The sequence below is a fragment of the Hippopotamus amphibius genome, chromosome 1, assembly GCF_030028045.1.
Source record: "Hippopotamus amphibius kiboko isolate mHipAmp2 chromosome 1, mHipAmp2.hap2, whole genome shotgun sequence".
NCBI lineage: Eukaryota > Metazoa > Chordata > Mammalia > Artiodactyla > Hippopotamidae > Hippopotamus > Hippopotamus amphibius.
The window spans coordinates 132,897,919-132,918,125 of NC_080186.1; the positions used below are offsets into that span (position 1 = coordinate 132,897,919).

The following is a 20,207-nucleotide window of genomic DNA, read 5'->3' on the forward strand; positions in this document are numbered from 1 at the left end:
TCTTTCAAGAACCTCAAAGAGCTTCTCATACCATCCACAGTGCCACTCAGAGAAATGCTGTCTCCCTTGAACAGGGATGAATGGAGAAGAAGAAATGCCAGGAAGGAAGGGTAGATTAAGGCCCTGGCAAGCCTTGGTATGAAAACTGTAAGATCTAGAGACGAGAAAGCCTTAGTTATAGTCTAGGCACTGCTATTTAGTGGCTTGGCATCTTGGGGCAAGTTATTTCGCCTCTCTGAACCTCTGCATAATTTACCCATACCGGTACTGTGGGGTTCAATTTGTTGATGTACCTATACTCTAAAATTAAAAAAAGATATTCATATTGGCCCTATCTACCCATTACAGTTATTGTGAAAGTCAGGAGAGACATTAGGTGTGAAGACATTATATAAATGTAAAGAGTTATGGAGTTTATTTTCATTTTTGCCACTGAGAAGTAAGCCTGGAGTATGCAGGAAGAATAAGTGAGAAAAAGTCAGTTTGAGCCTAAGAATAACATCTGCATCACACCATGCCCCCACCCAGTCCAGTGACTGTTTGTGATATTAAGAGTGCTTGTCACAAAAAGAATTCGTAAAAAAGGTAGAACACATGGATGGGACTAGGAAGACATAAGGGATCTGGCTGAAGTCATGGCCTTAAAATCAAATCATCTTGTGAAATGAAGTCTTGGGCTTGGGATTTCCTGGAAAGGACAGTTTTCACAGTTATAACTATGAACAGCAGGGATATGGACAAGGATAGAGACATTAAAAAGTGGTACCTGCATATTGTTTGTCAAAGTGAAGGCTACTTTCACACATTTATTGAATACCATCTCTGCGCTGGGTGAGTCTATACTCATTGGTTCATTTTGTCCTCACAACTTCCCTGAGTCAGGAATCCTCTTATGAGGACAGCAAGTATCACAGACAAACCTTAGGCCCAAAAGGGATGACTTCAGGATCCCTACGCTAGGCAGTGCCGTTAGGCCTCTCAAGGGCTTGGAACCAGGTACAGAATGTGGGTAGGATCTTTCTCAGTCTCTCTCTGTGGGCCTCCCTGGTCTCTTGAGATCCTTTAGGCATGTCTGCTGCTCTTTTCTCACTGCAGACTGGCTGCTTCTCTGAGCATATGGTAGGGAAAGGCTGCCCCGTGGCTCTTGATTTTTCACGTCTTCAATCCAGGTGATGCTGATCAACGTCTTTTAAATGCTGTTTCTAAATCCAGGGAAAAGCCAGCTTGGGTCAAGTGTTTACCTCTTGTCCAATCAGTTCTCAAAGAAGGGGGTCCTTGGCTCAATCAAGGATTTATGAATGAGTGAATGGTATGTGTCTCCCCTTGCTTATCCTCCACCCCTCACGATCCTGTTTCTAGGGCATTGGAAAGTCATACTCTATAGGGGTTAAGAGCATGCGTTCTGCTACTTATCAGCTGTGTGGTATTGGGTGTGTTACAATCTTATTAGAGCTGCAATTACAGTATTTTGATCAGAAAATGGAGATAAAAATAGCTGCCTCACAGAGTAGTGAGACTTAGATATATATATATATATATATATATATATATATATATACACACACACACATATACACACACACACACGCACAAACACACACACCCCCTGGAATATATGTATGTGTATATAAATATGTAAAGCTCTTAGCACACAAGCCTAGCATATAATAATTATTTCTGCTTCTTTTTCGTCATAATCATTCATAACCAAAATTCTCTTTGAATCTGAGGTTGCCCTTTTATAATGACTTTGTAGGTCCTAGCAACTCTACAGTAAATAAGGCTTCTGTTACAGGATGAAGGAAAAGTCTAGATCTTTAAGAAGGAGGTATAAGGGTTCTTCCATTTTGGAGTGGAAGGATGTGGAAATACTCCTAACCCAATCTTTTCTGGTCAAGGTAGTCTGCTCCTCTGTGACACCCATACAAGTTTAGGACCCTTCTGGTGAGCCCTGGGCTGGTTTGGATGTGAGACAGTAAGGTGATCTCAGGTATCATCTTCACTTGTCACGGAAACACTGCTCAGAGTAGAAAGACTGAACCTGTGTTAAAATTTGGGAGTGCAAATGAAATCCCAAATGCCTTCTGTTTGTGAAATATAGATAAATGCTACTACCTGTGCTGTGTCAGCATAGAAAGGGCAGTTGTCATCTGCTATGCTTTCTTTTTCTGAGAATTCTTAAAAACACAAAAATCAGAGTCAGATGGAAAAAACCATCCTTTTAGAAGATGATTGTTAAACACTTTCCCTGAGCTGGTGTCAGTACTTAATCTAGGGATTAGAAATTTTCCTTGCAGAGACTTTACAAAAGAATGCATTTAAGTGAACTCTTTTTACCTTTAATTTATAATGATAGCTAATTGCGCCAATCACTATTAATGAAAAGGCTAAAAATCATCTTGTTTGCCATTCGCCATACTGGGTGAGAGACTGTTATAAAGCACGCCTAATTATTATTGGGCTAAACCTGTGTAAAACTCCATGTGTTTTTTTCCTTATGAAATGCTATCTGCTTTACATGAGTGCGAAGGAAAAGGTACGGCTCTTGTTCATTTTTTACTACTCCTTTGCTATTCTGAGAACATTTGCTGCAGAATAATAGCAAAACTGACTGTGCTAAACTGTAGATAAAAGAACAATGACAGACTGCAGTCACTTTAATTCATAAAAAAAACACTCGGAGCCCCTGGGAATGCCAAATCAAGCCACTGGCACCCAATGACTCTATGCTAAGTCACAAACTACATCATATTTTTTAGTGTAAACACAAAGGCTAATGGACATGTAACTTATTTATTTCAAATTCTTCTTTATGAAGCTGGCTCATTTTTTTTAGCTCCTTGGAAAACATTATAATTCCCTATTCTATAAACACACAAATATAATTGTAAAATGACATCATTCTGTTTTCATTTAATTACCCCTGAAATGCTTTCTATTTAATATTCATTACTCAAAAGCTAATTTAAAAGAGAAAGAGATGCGACTTATTCAAAAAGATGTACTGTCATTCACAGCAATAGTTATCTAATACACAGAAGTTAATAAAGCAGATTAATCTACAAGTCCCTTTAAGCCATTCTTGAGTTTTGAACAACTGCCTCTTTGACCTTTCACCTTCATGCTGTGCACCAGTAGCAGGTGCCAGCTGTACAGAAATTATAGCTGTGCATCTGAACACAAAATCTTTTCTTACTTTGCTTCTGACCAGCAGCTGACCCTGTAGGAGTGATTGTTTCTGGTGCCGGCCTAAAGGCTACATAAACCAGTAGCAGATAAACAAAAGGCTACATATACCAGCTGCCTCGCCTAAGGGTACCATCCTAGGCTGACACCTCCACTCCTTCTCCAGCGTCCCAAATTGCTCCTTGTTTGTTTCCATACATGCATTTCATCCTTGTTATTCTGTGCGAGGGGTGGGCAGAGGAGAAAACCCCCCAAAACAACAACAAAAAAACCCATCCCTTCCCTCGAACTTGACTTTTGAGTATTCCACGTCAAACTGTGCCATTATGATGCTAATCTAGGCCTGATTTAGCAACTTTAATAAGAGGCTAAACCCTCTTGTAATTAGATAATAAAATTTTATTATGTATTTTAATATTAAAAGTCTTAAAATCAAACTCTTCAAATCATATACTGGTACAAAACTAAGGTACTTAAATATCATAGCCCCAGAAAATGGGAGCCTGAAAAAGCACATTGTGGCTAATTTTTCATTCTCAGAAATGTAAACATGGAATTCCTATGTGGTAGCAGTGAAAGCTCCAATACTCTTAATTATGTGCAGGGAAGAATGAATCTATTCAAGTATGAAGCACACTGTACCATTTCCAGCAACAGCATGAGATGGTTTTGACAGTTATTTCTTGGATACAAATTACACAAGTATAAAAACAATCCCCATAATGATTAAATGCAGTTATGTACATAGGAGAATACCAGTGCAAATGGTAACATATTTAAATGGTTTTCCTTCATTAAAAAAATTATATATGATATTAAACCATCAATCACTGCTGAGGCACAGGAGTTTAAATGTATTGTCACTGGTTGAAATAAATGACTTGGAGACTGAATTCTGGCTCACTCAATATGGTGTCTTTGCTGTTGCTTAGTCACCTAACTCTCTGCTGGTTTGGGCTACATCTGGTGGATTCCATCCCTTTCAATTAATAAGGCAAGTTATGCTATCAATGGATTACATCTTTAAACTGTGCTTAGAGGTAGAAAAACACATGTCCTAGTGAAAAAAAAAACCCCCACAAACCCTCTCTGCTCTGTTCACCATTTGAAACAATATTGGAAGTACTTATTTCTTTCTTTGCCCATGTTTAGAATAAAATTTTCTTATGAAATTTCAGCAGGGTTATTATAAGGTAAATAATGATATAATCTTATTTTAGCATTACCATTTATTTTATTATGTAGTAGTCTAGGACCATGTTAGATTTGATATCTAAAGTCACTGCCTGCCGACTGTACTTCTAAAAATTAATTTTTTTGTTTGTTTTGTAGATATTCATCGACCATCACAAGGTTTCAGGCTCTGCTAGATGCTGGGACAAGTATCAAAATGGAGGTGATCTCTGGGGAAAAAAGGTACTGTGTAAAGACAGGTAATAGGATTATAACACTAATTTGATGATTTATAAATCAGTAATAGGTTTCTATTTTAAAAGGTTTTTTTGTTTTAAAATATATTTTTATTACAGTGGAAATAGTCATTCAACTAAAATCTCTATAACAAAAGTGAAATCAAAATGGCAAAGTATGGTATATAACAAAGGATTTGGATAAGAATCATCCCTCTAAAGATGCACAAATTATTTTATAATATCACAGATAAAAGCCATTTTAATTAAAAATTAGAGTTTTTCTATTTTTAAAGCTACAAACTTTTACTTTCTAAACTGATCTTTAGGGGTGGTGGTCACAAACTCATCATTCTTAAGAGTTTTACTCCCTTTTGGACTTTTGTTACCTGGCTATTAACTAGATACTTTTGTGAAGCTCTGGTCCTCTTAGATACTCTGATTTGATCCTTAGTAATTAGATTATACACACACACACACACACACACACACACACACACTTGATCAAAGTGAACTTTATTTTTGCCTCAAACAAATCTCGTTATTTTAAAAATTAAAAAAAAATTTTCGGGAGATGTAAAACTGAGTTTCATTGCCTGTTTATTGCACCCACTCTAGATGTAAAGATACAACCCAAATGTGATAAAATGCCCTCTTTAAATTTCAGTAAAGACCTAAGTATAAAGTCATATGTAAAAGCAAAATAATGGCATCCTTTTAAAACAACAAATTAAAAAGTGTGCTTTAAGAATTCTCAAAACAGAGAGAAATAAAAATATCACTGTAGCAAGGCCACATGGGATGGCTATGAGCAATGTAAGGGATCACGTGTCAAGAGATCTGAGTTCCGACATTCTCTAAGATTACAGAGCACAGACGTGGAAAACTGGTAACGAGACACACACTGCTGGCCTGCACAGTATTTTTAATATTCAATCAGTGGCCAACATTTACAAAACTGGATTTCTGGCTTCTCTTTGGGGGGGACATCTCAATACGTCTGGTAACACTGGGTCTTGCCACCTTACAAGGGCAACAATTAGCTGCAGCTGTCTGGAGGCTGACCCCTTTAGATAGGGATGTATACTCAACATAGCTTTCGTTCCTGTATACCTCAGTCAAGTTTCCTACTTGGCTCTATAGGGACCTTAGCCTGTGGTACTTTATAGAACGAAAAGCAGGAGAGAGATGCTCAAAGGAGTCAGTTTCAGACTCGCCAATGTGAGAGGCCCTTAAGAATGACCTTCAATAGAACTAATGGTACTCAGCAGTAGAAGCCTCCTTTAGAAAAGAGAAGCTGTTTATAATCAGAACGAGGTGAAAAATGACATTCAATACTATGAATCAGTGGTGAGAGTCAGGACAAAGCTTAGAGATGTGCAGAGTATGGGGGATGGACGCAAAACACTTGTTGCTTCCCCAACTTCATTTCATATTGATTCTATCCTAGAAAAATCAGGGTTAGAGTAAACCTCAAGAGCTACCTCAGAGGCATTAAAGGAAAATCGCAAAGGAGCATCATGAGACAGCTATACTATTAGACTCTGACCTTCTCAAGGATACATGTCCTACTAAATTTTATACCTTCAATGTCTGGCTACAGAATTAATGATTGGGTATGGGTGTAGAATAAGAGAGAGGAAGCTCTATTAGCTCTGCCTCAGTGATGGTGGGAGCCACAGGGCTTTTCTATACCAGCTGGCAAAGCAAACTCCCTCTCCCCTGCCCATTGCCTCTTTGGGTCACTGCCCATCTGTTTCATTCCAGCTGCAGCACAAAGTTGGGGTATAGGATGACTACTCTAAATCATTCTACCTTAAGGATGGTCTCAGTGGGACTTATTGGAAGCTCAACTTGCCTCACTGTAAGTGCTCAAAACATACATACTACTTCAAATTAGCAACCGCCAACAAACTATAGCTTTGGGGTTAAGCATGTGAACTCTGGAGTTAAACACATCAAGGTAAAATTTTAGTTTTTCCACTTATTGACTACAAGATCTCATTGACTACTAGTAACTTGGGAAAGTTACTTAATCTTTTTATGCCTCAGTTTCTATAGCTGTAAAATGGTGCTCATAATACTACAGCTTCACAGAAATACAGTGGTGACTAAATCAGATTAAATGCATATGTAAAAAGCTTAAGCTAGTGTCTGCAATATTTTGCTAATATTATTATTTTTTTCCCCCAGCCACTCCCCGCTAATATTATTTTTTTCCTAGAAATAAATACAAAGTATATACGTGTACATATATTGCTGTGAAGAAGACCAAGATTGCAGCAGCATGTGCAAAAAACAATTCTATTATTCTTATTATTTACTTGCCGTGTCTAATGACCTATCCCCCGGCTCCCCTTTAAATTCACGTTATCCTCTGATCCAGTTGTGAATGTTCTTTTAGCATATGTTTTTGACATCAATCTACTGCCATACTTCTGATAATAGCTGCAAATTAACCAGACTGAGCTAGTGGGTCATGAGCATACTTTCTATTTAGGGTTCACTAGAAATGTCTATAATAACATTAGAAAATCTGGTTAATTTTTTAAGAGCATAAGAGACACGAACATATTTCATCTGCTAAAGTGTTTCCCTTGCTGAGGTTCTACAGGCCCAAATCTCAACATCAGTTAAATATGCAACTGCACTTTCTCCTACTTAGTATTTGGAATGGCATCTTAAGTATGAAAGATGTCTTGTATAGTATGTCGAAATGTTGAGCAATATCGTTTCACTCTAAACACAGAAATGAAAAAAGAGCAGATGACTTCCCTTTTGCTGTAATTCACTTTGGGATGCATGTCACGAAGAGCACTATACAAAAGCAATTTTCATTGATTGACTGACTGATTGAGGAAAAGGGTGAATGTTCTTTCCAGCTTACGTCCCTACTGAAGTATCTGAAGTATGATTCTTATAACTCCTGACAGCTCTTAACAATTTATAGTTAAATGCCAGGTTAGCACAAAGGGGGAAGGAGGGGGAGAGAGGGCGAGGGAGAGGGAAAGAATTATAATTAGAACTTTTTCTGGTTTTTAGTACAGCTCACTTGAGCCAAATAACTAAATAGAAGAGGTTAAGTTAAATTCAAGCCTACATGTTCTAATTCCTCCATTCAGTGTATCTAGATTTTAGAGAACATAATTGCTAAAAATACCTTGTTAATAAAGTAACTGCATAATCTAATCAGTAATACTGACCATCACATAATTCTTGTTCTACTTCTATGGAAGTTGCTACTCTTTCTAGAACAGTCAGTTTTAATAGAAGTTCTGATTTAGAGAAGCATTCAGCATCAGTGTCCTATTCTTATAATCTGAAAGTGAATGAGTCCCATCTTTGCAATGCCCCTCTAATTTTGTAAAACACGCTCTTTCATCTACCTAATTTGGGTAGATCTTTCTTTCATTCTGTGATATAACTAAATGAGTGCTGACCTATGAGTTATAGATGCAAACACTTAACATGACTAGGGATAAAACTGAAAACGTTTCACATAGAAATTTTATCTTCCAAATTACTACAGCAGATCCATGCCTAATCATTCTTACTACTGGCCTGTTCTTAAAATTTTAGTTTACCTTTCTAATGATATAAAAACATGGGAAATTTTGTTTTTTCTTTATATACATAAACTGGGTTTTTCTTAATTAAGTTAAAGCAATGCTGGTTAGACAATAATTCTTACAACAGATTCTAAATTAGAGCAGATCTTTGAATGGACTAAATTTAATGCTTGAAAATATAGATTTGTTTGCAAAATATGGAAGATCGCTTATTTGGAGAACTTTTAAAAACACTGAAGATCTAAAGCCACAGAGCAGGTCATAATAAACACATTTTCAGGTGAGAGGCACTTAAAATGTCCTTCCCAGACAGCTGCACACGAATGGAAAGGCCTATAAGAATGTCAGAAAACCCTCTATGTGGGTTCACGCTTCATTTGCTGTGGAAGCTTGAGGAGATAACTTTTGCAATTTAGAATTGATACTCTTCATGCAATTAGGCTTCCAGCAATATAGGTCCAGGTTGGGGGGTGGGCGGGAAACAGTTCCAACTAGTAAATAATTGCAGTATCATTGCATCAGTTTAGTTTAAAGAGCTGACAAACCCTCTCTAAATTCCAAGCACAATTAGTCATTAGGGTCTAGTTTTTCAGCACTGTTAAGCAATTTGTAACCCATTCCTTTTAATAGGGTTAGGCATTACTTAACCGACACAGATGCCTTGAAAACTGAAACCTCAAGTTATGAAGCAGCAACCTTGTTCATTACCTTCTCTGATAGGCAAATCATCTATAAAAACAGCATTTAATGGGCAACCGATGAATAATCAATGGCTCACTTTTCATCTGAGTGTGAAAATGAGAATAATCTAATATAAATTCCCTCTGGTAAGAGGCTGAATCTTGGATTCTGCTGCTCTTCAGGGTTGATTTATACGGTCTTGGAAAGCTGATGTAAACAGATGATCAATGGGCCCCATCCTTGCTGATAATAACCCCCAACTGGCCCACCCCCTCTTTTCCAAGCCTATCCCTTCAGGCTATTAGCTCTGTCCAGCTAATTCTTCCCACTACTCCTGCCTGCTGCTTTTACTCTGGCCGTCCGTTCAGTCCAGCCGACTCAGAAGTAATTTTATACGCAGCAGAGAGCGGGTGGAATTGATTTTTCACTCAGCGCTCAGTTCCCATCTGAATAATTATCAATTTTACTGCCTCATAAAGGGAAGAGTCAAAATTTCAAATCAATTCAAAAGAGCTTTTGAGACGACAGAAACTGTGCATAAGAATAGAGGTCAAAGTTGTCAGTGACCTAAGGAGATGATGTCAGATACTACTATACCCAATAGTTGACATCAGAGGCACTCAAGATGATATAACCTAGTGCTAATGCAAATCATATTTATGCTGACTACCAGAGACCAGTCATTAATATTTAAAATGCTATCTGAAAGCCTACATTCCAAATAAATAGAATGTATTCCACTGTTAATAAAGATATATCACTACTTAGTCATATGCTATACAATAAAGGATTACCAAGTATTATTAACACATAGAAATTACTTAAACCAACAAACGCATGGTAATTCTGAGTAAAGACAAACCTGATTGTCTTCTGCACAACCACATTACTTGTTCTGCACAGTCTGATGGTATTTGTCTAGGACCACAGCTTATTGATTTCTGCTAAAATTTTCTACCCACTTAAAAGTTCCTGCCAAAGTTTATGGGACAATATTGTGATCACGGTTGAGTACTGGCAGGTGGGAGACTTGTTACTTGCCATGATGGAGTGGGGGCTGGATCTGATTCCTGGCCAATCCATGGGTATTTATTTCCTCCACTGGATACACGCTCTAATTCTGTGGTTCTCAGCCTTCTCGTTACAAGACACCTGAGGGCTATGACACGCTCCCAGCAGTACCAGTGGCTACTGCAGATGGATGGGTGAGGAGAGGTGCATCCTGATAGAATGTACATTTGAAAAGGTATTCCAGATGAATCTGAGATCTTATCCCCACCAACTAGTGCCCTGAGAATCAATGGTGTAAGTGGTAAGGACTTGCACTTTTGAGCCAGACTCTGGTTCACATTCCACTTTCCAGTTGACCTCTCTGTGCTCCAATTTATTCATCTGTAAAATGGGGATGATTATATCCACACTTCAGGGTTGTTGTGGGGGTCTAAATGAGGAGACGTCTCTGAAAGTCCCCTCCTCCTGTCATCCCTTTATGAATCCAACTATCATGTAACTAATTATATAAATAAGCCCTTTGCTTATTTATACAAAATCTTAATCACACGTCTCCCTGCCAGGAAAATAAGTGGTTAACTGAAACATCACCACAAATAAAGTTTACATAATTTCATTTAAATATCAGCAAAAAGTGAGAGCTAGGAAGAAAACTTCTTCCATGGCTGTCTTATTCATTTTCATCATTTATTTACTCAGACCGACATTTTCTGCTGATTGCAGGCGACTTATTTGCTGGCTAATGACCATGCTAAAGTGTTTACATTTGCAAACCACAGACTATTATGGAGATAATTTGGCAAAATAAGACAACTGGAAACAGTATAAAGATATCACTTTCCAAATTTAGTAGAACTGGAATATATCATAGTGATGCTATCTCCATAGCAAAATGGTATTATTCTCTTTGAAATGTCTCTGGAATACATATTAATTTTTATGCATGCTGTTACTGTGATTTACAGAAGTGAGTTTTTAAAAAAATATTAAACTTAGACCTAATTCATATTAGCTAGTCAGAAAACATTTGAAAATAAACAAATCGTGGCTTTATTACTTGTTATTTAAATGTTCTTGGGAATATGACCTATCTGAACCTTGATTTCTCATCTTAAAATGGGAAAAATGATACAATGAATGGAAATTTCCTGGCAAGTTGCCTGGCACAGACTAGGAGCCCAGCAAATGGTAGTTTCCCAACATACCAGAGTATTTACAAGGCAAACCTAAGATGACCTTATTAGAAGCTCCGGAAAAGAAACAGGAGCTTGACTGTTTCTAGTTCCACCTTCGACTTTTATCTCTTTTGCCTCTGGAAGAGCTATCCTCTTTTTGAATTCTAGCTTCACTGAGGTGAGACGAACGACTTAGAGATTTTTTGAGGGTAGCTTATCCTGAGGCCAGTGTACTATCCTACCTACAGGGAAGACACTCCTAGAGAAGAACTAGTAAAGAATCTTGGCAAGACCAGTTGTTCTAAGAGATATTCAGAGACCAGTCTGGTTTTGGGGAAACTCTTATCTCTTAAGCTAGATGACCAACCACCAGTTACCTGCTGCAGGACCTCTGGATTTTGCTGCATAAAATGTAATAGTCTCTGACCAGACTGGGCAGCCTCTCTGCAGCGAAGCAGCTTCTTGCCCTCTTTTGCTATGTGCTTGAAGAGGTAGGTAACGATGGAGTCTAAACTGGTACAGCAGCTGGAGGAGACAACTGTATCTGTGTGAACAACAAATGAGAATTCATCTGCATTATTAAAGTGTTTGTTTCATCTTACTATAGTGCCTAAATTAAAAAAGAACCAAACAAACCACCTTCCCGTTTCAAAGCACTTTTATCAAACTGCAAACTCCTTGAGGGCAGGGATTTTTGTCTTGCTTATCTCTTTAAACCCAATGTCTACTACAGGACCTGGCCTAGAGACAAGTTAGTAAATAAATGATTCCTGGATTGCATTGCAAAGAATTTTCCATCTGTGACCTTAACGACCCTCTGTTTAATTTAAGTGATGTTATTAAATATCCACTTGGTGCAAAGTGCTTTGCTTCAGGGGAAACAGGGTGTAAACTTGGTGCAAAGTACATTGCTTCGGGGGAAGCCCTCACCCTGGTGTCAAAGAGCTCATGATTTAGTAGTAAGTCACTACTGTATAAAAATGAGTGACACACTGCTGTGAGAATTTTGAGGGAGATATTGCACTTGGATGAGGATCAAAGAGAGTTTGGTGAAAGAGTCGGCACCTGAGATGGGCTTGGAAAAGTTATTCCAGTCAAGCATAAGGAAGGACATCTTTCACATGGAGTGATTAGCACAATGTGCATAGGATGGTGAAAAGGTGTGGATTTTGAAGCCAGACAGCTCTGTGTTGTTACTGTTAAGGAACCAATTCACCTTTCTCATTATTTGTAAAATATGTTGCAGAGTTGAATGAGAAGAAAAATAACTAGAAATTCTCACAGTAAAAATAACTGATATTTACTGAGAGCTTGCTATGTTTAGTTACAACACGAATGACCTAGAGGATATTATGCTAAGTGAACTAAGTCAGACAGAGAAAGCCAAATACCATATGATTTCACTTGTACACAAAACCTAAAGAAAAAAGCAAATAAACAAACATAAGAAAAGAGGAACAGCTATAGATACAGAGAACAAACAGGTGGTTGCCAGAGGAGAGGGATGTGGAGGGGATGAGAGAAATAGGTGAGGGAGATGAAGAGGTACAAACTTCCAGTTACAGAATAAATGAGTCATGGGTATGAACTGTACTGTGTGGGGAATATAGCCAATAATAATATCTTAGTACGGTGACGGATGGTGACTAGACTTGCCACAGTATTTTATCATTATGTAATGTATAGAAATAGCGCGTGACTCTGTTGGGCACCAGTAACTAACATAGTGTTATAGGTCAATTATACTTTAAGAACAAGTAAACTAACTCACTCACTCACAGAAGAAGAGATCATATTTTTGGCCATCAGGAGCAGGGGTCAGCAGGAGGGGGAACTGGATGAAGGTGGTCAAAAGATATAAAGCTCCAGTTATAAGACGAATAAGTACCAGGAATGTAACGTCCAGCAGGATCAATGTAATAACACTGCTGTATAGTATGTATGAAAGTTAAGAGAGGAAATCTGAAGAACACTCATCACAAGGAAGAAAATTTTCTTGTTCTTTTTCTTTCATTTTGTACCTATATGAGATGATGGACGTTCACTGAACTTACTGTGGTAGTCATTTCGGGATGTATGCAAGTCAAATCATCATGCTGTACACCTTAAAAGTGTACAGCGTCGACTGTACCTCAGTAAAACTGAAGGAAAAAATAAATATGGTAGTTATTACTAATTTTCCCTCATGGTGAAAAAAGGGGGGTATATTTAGGGAGCAGGACTTCTGGTTTGGGTAAAAGAATGTGTAGAGGAATCATAAGGGAAAAGGCTGACAGATAGTTTGGGATCTTCCTTGAGGGCATCCGGTAGCAGGTCGAGATATTTACACGTAATTTGAAAGGCAAGAGAGGTGTTATTGAAGGTTTTTTAGCAAGTAAGTGACGTGCTTTCTTTGTACACTATCATTTCACATACCTCTAATAACCACTTCCGTATATAGCAGGTACTGTTATTTGCATTTTTCAAATGAGCAAAACGAAGTTCAGAGATAACTTTAGCTTATGCAAAGTTCATGGTTTTGATTCAGAGCATGATACTGCCCAGAGTTTTTGGCTAATGGTTTCTGGGGAGTTTACAATTAATAACGGAAATAAGACGAACAATTAAGAACATGGATGGGCACTCAAGAAATGGCAACACTGTAGATTCAGAAAAGAAGCAGATTGGGAGAGCAGGGCTGGGAAGATTAGAAACTTCCTAAGGCAGCAGTTGCTGTCTTATCCATTTTACTCATCTCTAAGGCTCTGAGACACGTACGCTTGTCATAGGTTAGAGGTGAAATATTAGTTGATTTAATTAAAGAATGGGTAGGCAAAGCAAACATGGGAAATTTTTTAAAAAAAGTCTTGTTTTGTTTAGTAATAATACTAGAATCGATATAACACTATAGTTTAAAAACTTTCACATACATTGTTTTAGAGAGAAAGTGACAGTAAACAGAGGTAAGTTTGGGAGCAGGTTTTGAAATATAGACAGAAGTATGCATTTAAAATAGAGGATAATGGTAGCTGATAAGGGATCATGAGGGGTTGAATGAAGGTCTAAAAGATGGGCATGGACAATAGTTTTGGGAAGTTGTGGAGCTACAGGCTTTTAAGAAAGGAGCTTTTATTTCCTCCTAAAGCTAATGGCATTTGCCTGATTGATTGATTCTCTCTCCCCATGAACTGGGTTGCTTTGCAGAAAAGGAAGCTTTGGGTTTATAACCCTGGGAGATAGTATATAATGTAGTAGAGAACATTTAGGCCTAAGAGTCGGGCACAGACTTGTTGAACCTGTTTGCTTTTCTCTTTTCCTTCACATTTCTGCCTTTGAAGTCCCAATCATGAAAGTAAAAGGATTAAGTAACTTAACATCTACAAAAAGAAGCAAGCAGGAAATAGATATGGCTCCTCTCACCAGTGAAGGGCAATATGCTATCAATCATACAAAAATTATAAAGACTTCACATAGATTTGGTGACCACACGCCATGCAGGTTGCATTAAAAGGTTCCAATCTACTGAGTCCGCTATGAAAAAGCCAGGTAAACACTTTAGACATGAAGGTTGCAGCATATATCCTTGTAATAAAAGCAAGAAGAAGAGCTTCCATTATGGTTGATTTATTACTGGGGGCTTTGAAAAGGATGTTATTTCAGGGTAGATTGAAAAGTGTGGAATCATAAGGGTCATGGGCCATTTTATCAAAAAACAGAATGAATAGTGCTGAGGACTATGTATTATTATTGGTTTTCTTTATCTGCAGCTCAAGCTAGCGTGAGATTCAAATAATGAAACTCTCCTGAAATAAAAGAATGGGCAGAAGTCATGAATTTTCATGTTTTGTCCTAGCTCTTGGTGTTGATCACCCATGATTTAGATGATTTTGGACAGAATTTTTAAGCCCAACAGTCACTTTGTCCTCTCTAGCAACTTGTTCTTTGGCACTGAAATAACCAGATGCCCCTTTTCTTCTGCAACTGGTTTCCACAGGAAGCATACACATCATTAACAGCCCTCTTTCGCACTAAGACCCATCAGAGAAAGCTGTTCTGAAAAGTTAACTCTAAAGGAAAGAGCTGCTTCACTGAGAGTCAGAATGATAATGGAGTTGAACTGAAATTTGGCTTTGACTCAAAATTTCTCACCCTAGCAGAGGGCAGGATGAAGGTCTTGGAAAAATATGGTGTGAAAGGCAATTTCAGAAACAAAAGGCCTATTTGGGAGGTGCAGCGGTTTAGCGCTGAATCTGTATCTTTTAGATGTTTGACTATACAAAGATTCACTTTGCACCTCTGTGAAATGTGCTTAACACCACCTACTTTGTTTTGAGAAATTAAAGATTAAAGACATAAAGTGTGTTAAAACTGTAATATAGTGCCCAACACCAGTAGGTTTCCACCCTTCCACTTCCCATTTGTTTTCCTGGCTATTTCAATTCCTGAAACACCAAACCTGTCATTCTATGTAGCTAATCCACAGCTTTCTTCTCTCTTTAGCATGTTTTTTGTGAGAGAAACTAATGAATAAGGTCTCCAACTTTCTAAATATTTCCTGAATGCTTTACTTCTGTATTGCATTTGTAATATTTACTCCATCCAATTCAAGAATGTGTTTATAACAACATATACCCCTTATTAATAATGAAAATTTTATTAATAATGAACTCAGGGAAATTTCCGATGGTTTCCAGTAGGTTCAAATTTTCGCTTGCCCCCACCTTTCTTTGTTTTGCCTTTTGTGCCATGCTTTGCTTTCCTGGAATGTACCCCCAACCCTGACACTGCTCTTCTTCAGAGGCCTTCCCTGATCACTTCTAAAAAAGCCACAGAATCATTCCCTACTCATTATCCTATTTTAAGTCTTTGTTTTGCACTTATGACTTGACATTTTCTTGTGTGTGTGTTTAGTGTTCTCTCTCCTCATTAGAATATAACTTCACATGAGCAGAGACCTTATCTATCTTATTCTCTTCAGTACTGTCAAGGTCTAGAAAGGAACCTGGGATATAGCATGTGCACAGCTGATGTTTATTAAATGAATGAGTCGAGAGTCATTATTAAGAGCAGCTTTATAAGTCCTGTGCTTGGTCTCTGTATGTAAGACTATGGGGTTAGGTGGTGGTAGTGGTGGTGGTAGATGGGTGATTAAAAGGATGGAAAATATAATCACTTTTCTCATTTACCTTTCTCTTTTCCTAAATTATAGCTAGCCTGAAACTAAAAATGCTGGTGAATGATTAACTAAAAAAATTTAATATCATGTTAAGCCTATCAGGCAAGTCACTACTCTATCATTGGTTCTACTTTTTTTGTATCTCCCTCTCATTTTTCCCACTGAGGCTACAGTAGAACTGAAGTCTGCCTGTAACCCAAAAAATACCTATAAATGCCTCTTTGCCAAATTTTTCACTGTTGGAAAAGGAGAAACCCAACTGGTTACTTTCAACAGTCTAAATAATCTTCTTTCTTAAAGACACAGGGCACAATTCACCTGCCAAACTGTGACCTGTATCAGCTGGATCCAGCATGGCTGTAGGGGGTTGAAGAGGGATGAGTTAGAAAGACTCCTAGGTCAGGTACTTATTAGTTGTATGATCTTAGGCAAGTTGTTTCACCTAAGCTTCACCAGTCAGCTGGACAGCAGCTTACTCATCTGTATAGTGAAAATAACATTACTTCATTCATTCATTCAATATATACTTATTGAGCGCTTACTACATGCTAGGCACTGGGAAAAAAGTGGTGATCAAGACACTGTTTCGTGGGCTTCCCTGGTGGCGCAGTGGTTAAGAATCCACCTGTCAATGCAGGGGACACGGGTTCGATCCCTGGGCCAGGAAGATCCCACGTGCTGCGGAGCAACTAAGCCTGTGCTCCACAACTACTGAGCCTGTGCTCTAGAGCCCATGAGCCACAACTACTGAGTCCACGTGCCCCAATTACTGAAGCCCACATGCCTAAAGTCCATGCTCCACAACAAGAGAAGCCACCACAATGAGAACCCCATGCACCACAACGAAGAGTAGCCCCCACTCACTGCAACTAGAGAAAGCTGGTGCGCAGGAATGAAGACCCAACACAACCAAAAATAAATAAATAATAACAAAAAAAAGACTGTTCCTGTCAAGCAGGAGACTTACAATCAAGTAGGAAATAAGGACAAACAGTGCTATCAGCGTATTTAACCCAGTTTTGGTATGTAGAGTGGTTCTGAGAGTGAAATGAGTGAAGCACACATATGAAAACACCTATGACAGCATCAGGCATAGGGTCTGTGTCCACAGTCATACATTTATAAGTGGTAGCACTGGGACTTAAATTCAAGATCAGTATTCCCTCTGTTATGCCACTCTGCCAAGATTCCTTTGGAGACTTGTTAAAATGCAGATTTCAGGCCTAAGATCACACTTCGAGAACAACATAGCCATCTGCAACTAATTCAAAATCTTCAAGTATTACTACAATATGATATAAAAGAATGTCAAGACAAACTGTAATAATAAAAGACAAGACTTCAGTTTATGTCCATGAAGGATTAACTGCTATGAGAATTTTTCCTTCTGCCATAAACAACTAGAAAACAGGACAAAATATATGAAACAACATCTTTCAATTATTGCACAAGAAGCAGTATAGGACTATTAAACCAGAGAGCTGGAAACAACTGCTCAAGCTTACTGCCCAAAGCAGTTTTCCGGCTACTGGCCAGGAAAGGGGAACCCAAACATAGTCAAGGGGTCTCACTTGAGTTGAATTTGGGGAGGCTGAGGCAGCTAGAACTTGTGGGACAAGTGTCAGAGAGTGGGAAAAATACAAGAAGAGACCTCTGGAGATCTGCAGACGAATTCTCTCCAGTCTTTGAACATTATAGCAGAGATACATAATACATACATAATTGGAGTTCCTGGACTGGAGATAGAGGGAGAGAGGTAGACTGTAATTATTTGAATGCAAACTGTAATTATATTATTTGATGGTGTAGATTGTAAACCTTAGAGTACCACTAAAAATTAAGAAGTATGGCTAATAAACTCAAAGGGGATATAAAATAGACTCATAAAAAACATTTAATTAATCCAAACCGAAAGAAGGCAGGAAAAAGAAATTACGTCCAGATAGGATAAAGAAAAAGCAAATAGCAATATTGAAGATTTAAACTCAAATATACTGGTAGTTATACTAAATGTAAATGGCTGAAACACTATTTAGAAGGCAGAGATAGTCAGATTTGATATAAAAATATGACCCAACTATATGCTACATGTTAGGCAAATATATCCATATCCTAATCCCCAGAACCTGTGAATGTGTTAGGTTACACAGTAAAGAGTAACTAAGGTTGAAGATGGATTAAGGTTGCTAATCAGTTGAACCAAAAATAGGAATAGTATCCTTCATTATCTGGGTAGGCCCAAGGTAATTCCAAGGGTCCTCAAAAATGAAAGAGAGAGGGAGAAGACGTCAGAATCTATGGGACATGTACCTATGGAAGAATGGTCAGAGATATTCAATGTTGCTAGCTTTGAAGATAGAGGGCAGAAGCCATGAGCCAAGGGATGTAGTTGATCTCTAGAGGAGGAGGCAAGGAAACAATTTGCTCTTAGAAAGTAAAACAGCTCTGCTGACACCTTGATTTTAGTGTGATGAGACCCCTGTCAGATTTATTACCTGAAGAACTACATGACAGTAAATTTACATTGTTTTAAGTCACCAAGTTTGTAAAAATCTGTTACAACAGCAATAGAAAATACCTGCTATTTACAAGAAATCTACTTTAAATACAGAGACACAGAACAATTAAAAGTGAAATGTTAGAAAAAGAGGCTAATTCTAATCAAAAGAATGCTGGGGAGGCTAGTAATATCAGATTAAATAGATTTCAGAGGAAAGAATATTACCAGAAATAAACAGCATCATTTCATAAGGATAAAGGGGTAAACTAATCAAGGGGACACAATAATCCTAAATATAAATACACTTGATAACAGAGCTTCGAAATAATTTATATAAAAACTGATAGAATTGAAAGGAGAAATGGACAAATCTATAATTATAGCTAGAGGCTTCAGCACTTCTCTCATAGGGCAAGTAGAAAACAAACAGACAGAAAAACCCAGTAAAAAGATAGAAAATGTGAACATTATCAAGCAATTAGACCTGACACTTAGAGAACATTCTTCCCAACAGCAATGGAATACACATTCATTTCAAGTGCCCATGGAACATTCACCACATTTTGGACCATAAAAAAGACTCAATAAATATGAGTTGTAACAACCACTGAGTACATTCTATGACTACAACGGAATTAAACTTGAATCAATAACAGAAAGATCAGAAATTAAACAATGTGCTTTTAAGTAATAACTCGTTGGTAAAAGAAGAAATCACTAGGGCGATCAGAAAATATTTTTAAACTAAACAGAAAAAGTTCCCAAATATATAAAAATTTTGTGAGTTATAGCCACAGTAGTGCTTAAATTAAAGCATTAAAGGTGTATATTAGAAAAGAAAAAAGGTCTAAGATCAGAAATCTAAGCTTCTACCTGAAAAAATTAGAAAAGGAAAAGTATATAAACTGAAGGAAGGAAATTATGAAGATCATACATGAAGTCAATGAGATAAAAACTGTAAAAATGATAGAGAAATCAATGAAAACTGAAAGCTGGTTCTCTGCATAAAATTGATAAACCTAGAGCCAAAATGATTAAGAAAAAAAAAAAAAAGAAAAAGACACAAATTGCCAACGTCAGGGATGAAAGAGGGAACACAACTAGAGATCCTACAGGAATCAAATTGTATAACAAGAGGATATTATCAACAATTTTATGTCAATAATATCAGATGAACTTTAGATGAAATGGATAATTTCCTTTATAGACACAAACTATCAAATGCTACTCAAGATATAATAGGAGGGACTTCCCTGGAGGCGCAGCAGTTAAGAATCCGCCTGCCAATGCAGGGTACACAGGTTCAAGCCCTGGTCTGGTAAGATCCTACATGCTGCGGAGCAACTAAGCCCATGCGCCACAACTACTGAGCCCACGTGCCACAACTCCTGAAGCCCGCACACCTAGAGCCCGTGCTCCGCAACAAGAGAAGCCCCCACAATGAGAAGCCTGCACACTGCAATGAAGAGTAGCCCCCACTTGACACAACTAGAGAAAGCCTGCGCACAGCAACAAAGACCC

The 20,207-nt window shown here is 37.9% G+C and overlaps 1 protein-coding gene across 16 annotated transcripts in view; it reads right to left on the bottom strand.

The window, feature by feature from the left end:
* The window catches only part of RANBP17 (RAN binding protein 17), a 348,910-nt gene that overhangs the window by 16,796 nt on the left and 311,907 nt on the right, over positions 1-20,207 (bottom strand). For 11 of the 16 annotated variants that reach the window (XR_009052817.1, XM_057729240.1, XM_057729248.1 and 8 more), the window contains one exon: positions 11,409-11,575. Coding sequence is in view for 13 of the 16 variants with exons in the window: in XM_057729240.1 (XP_057585223.1) it covers positions 11,409-11,575 (167 nt within the window). In the remaining 3 variants the exon portion in view is untranslated. Of the gene's footprint in view, positions 1-11,408; positions 11,576-13,085; positions 13,173-20,207 lie in introns of those variants that run through there. The other 5 variants (XM_057729318.1, XM_057729313.1, XR_009052822.1 and 2 more) reach the window with 3 other exon arrangements.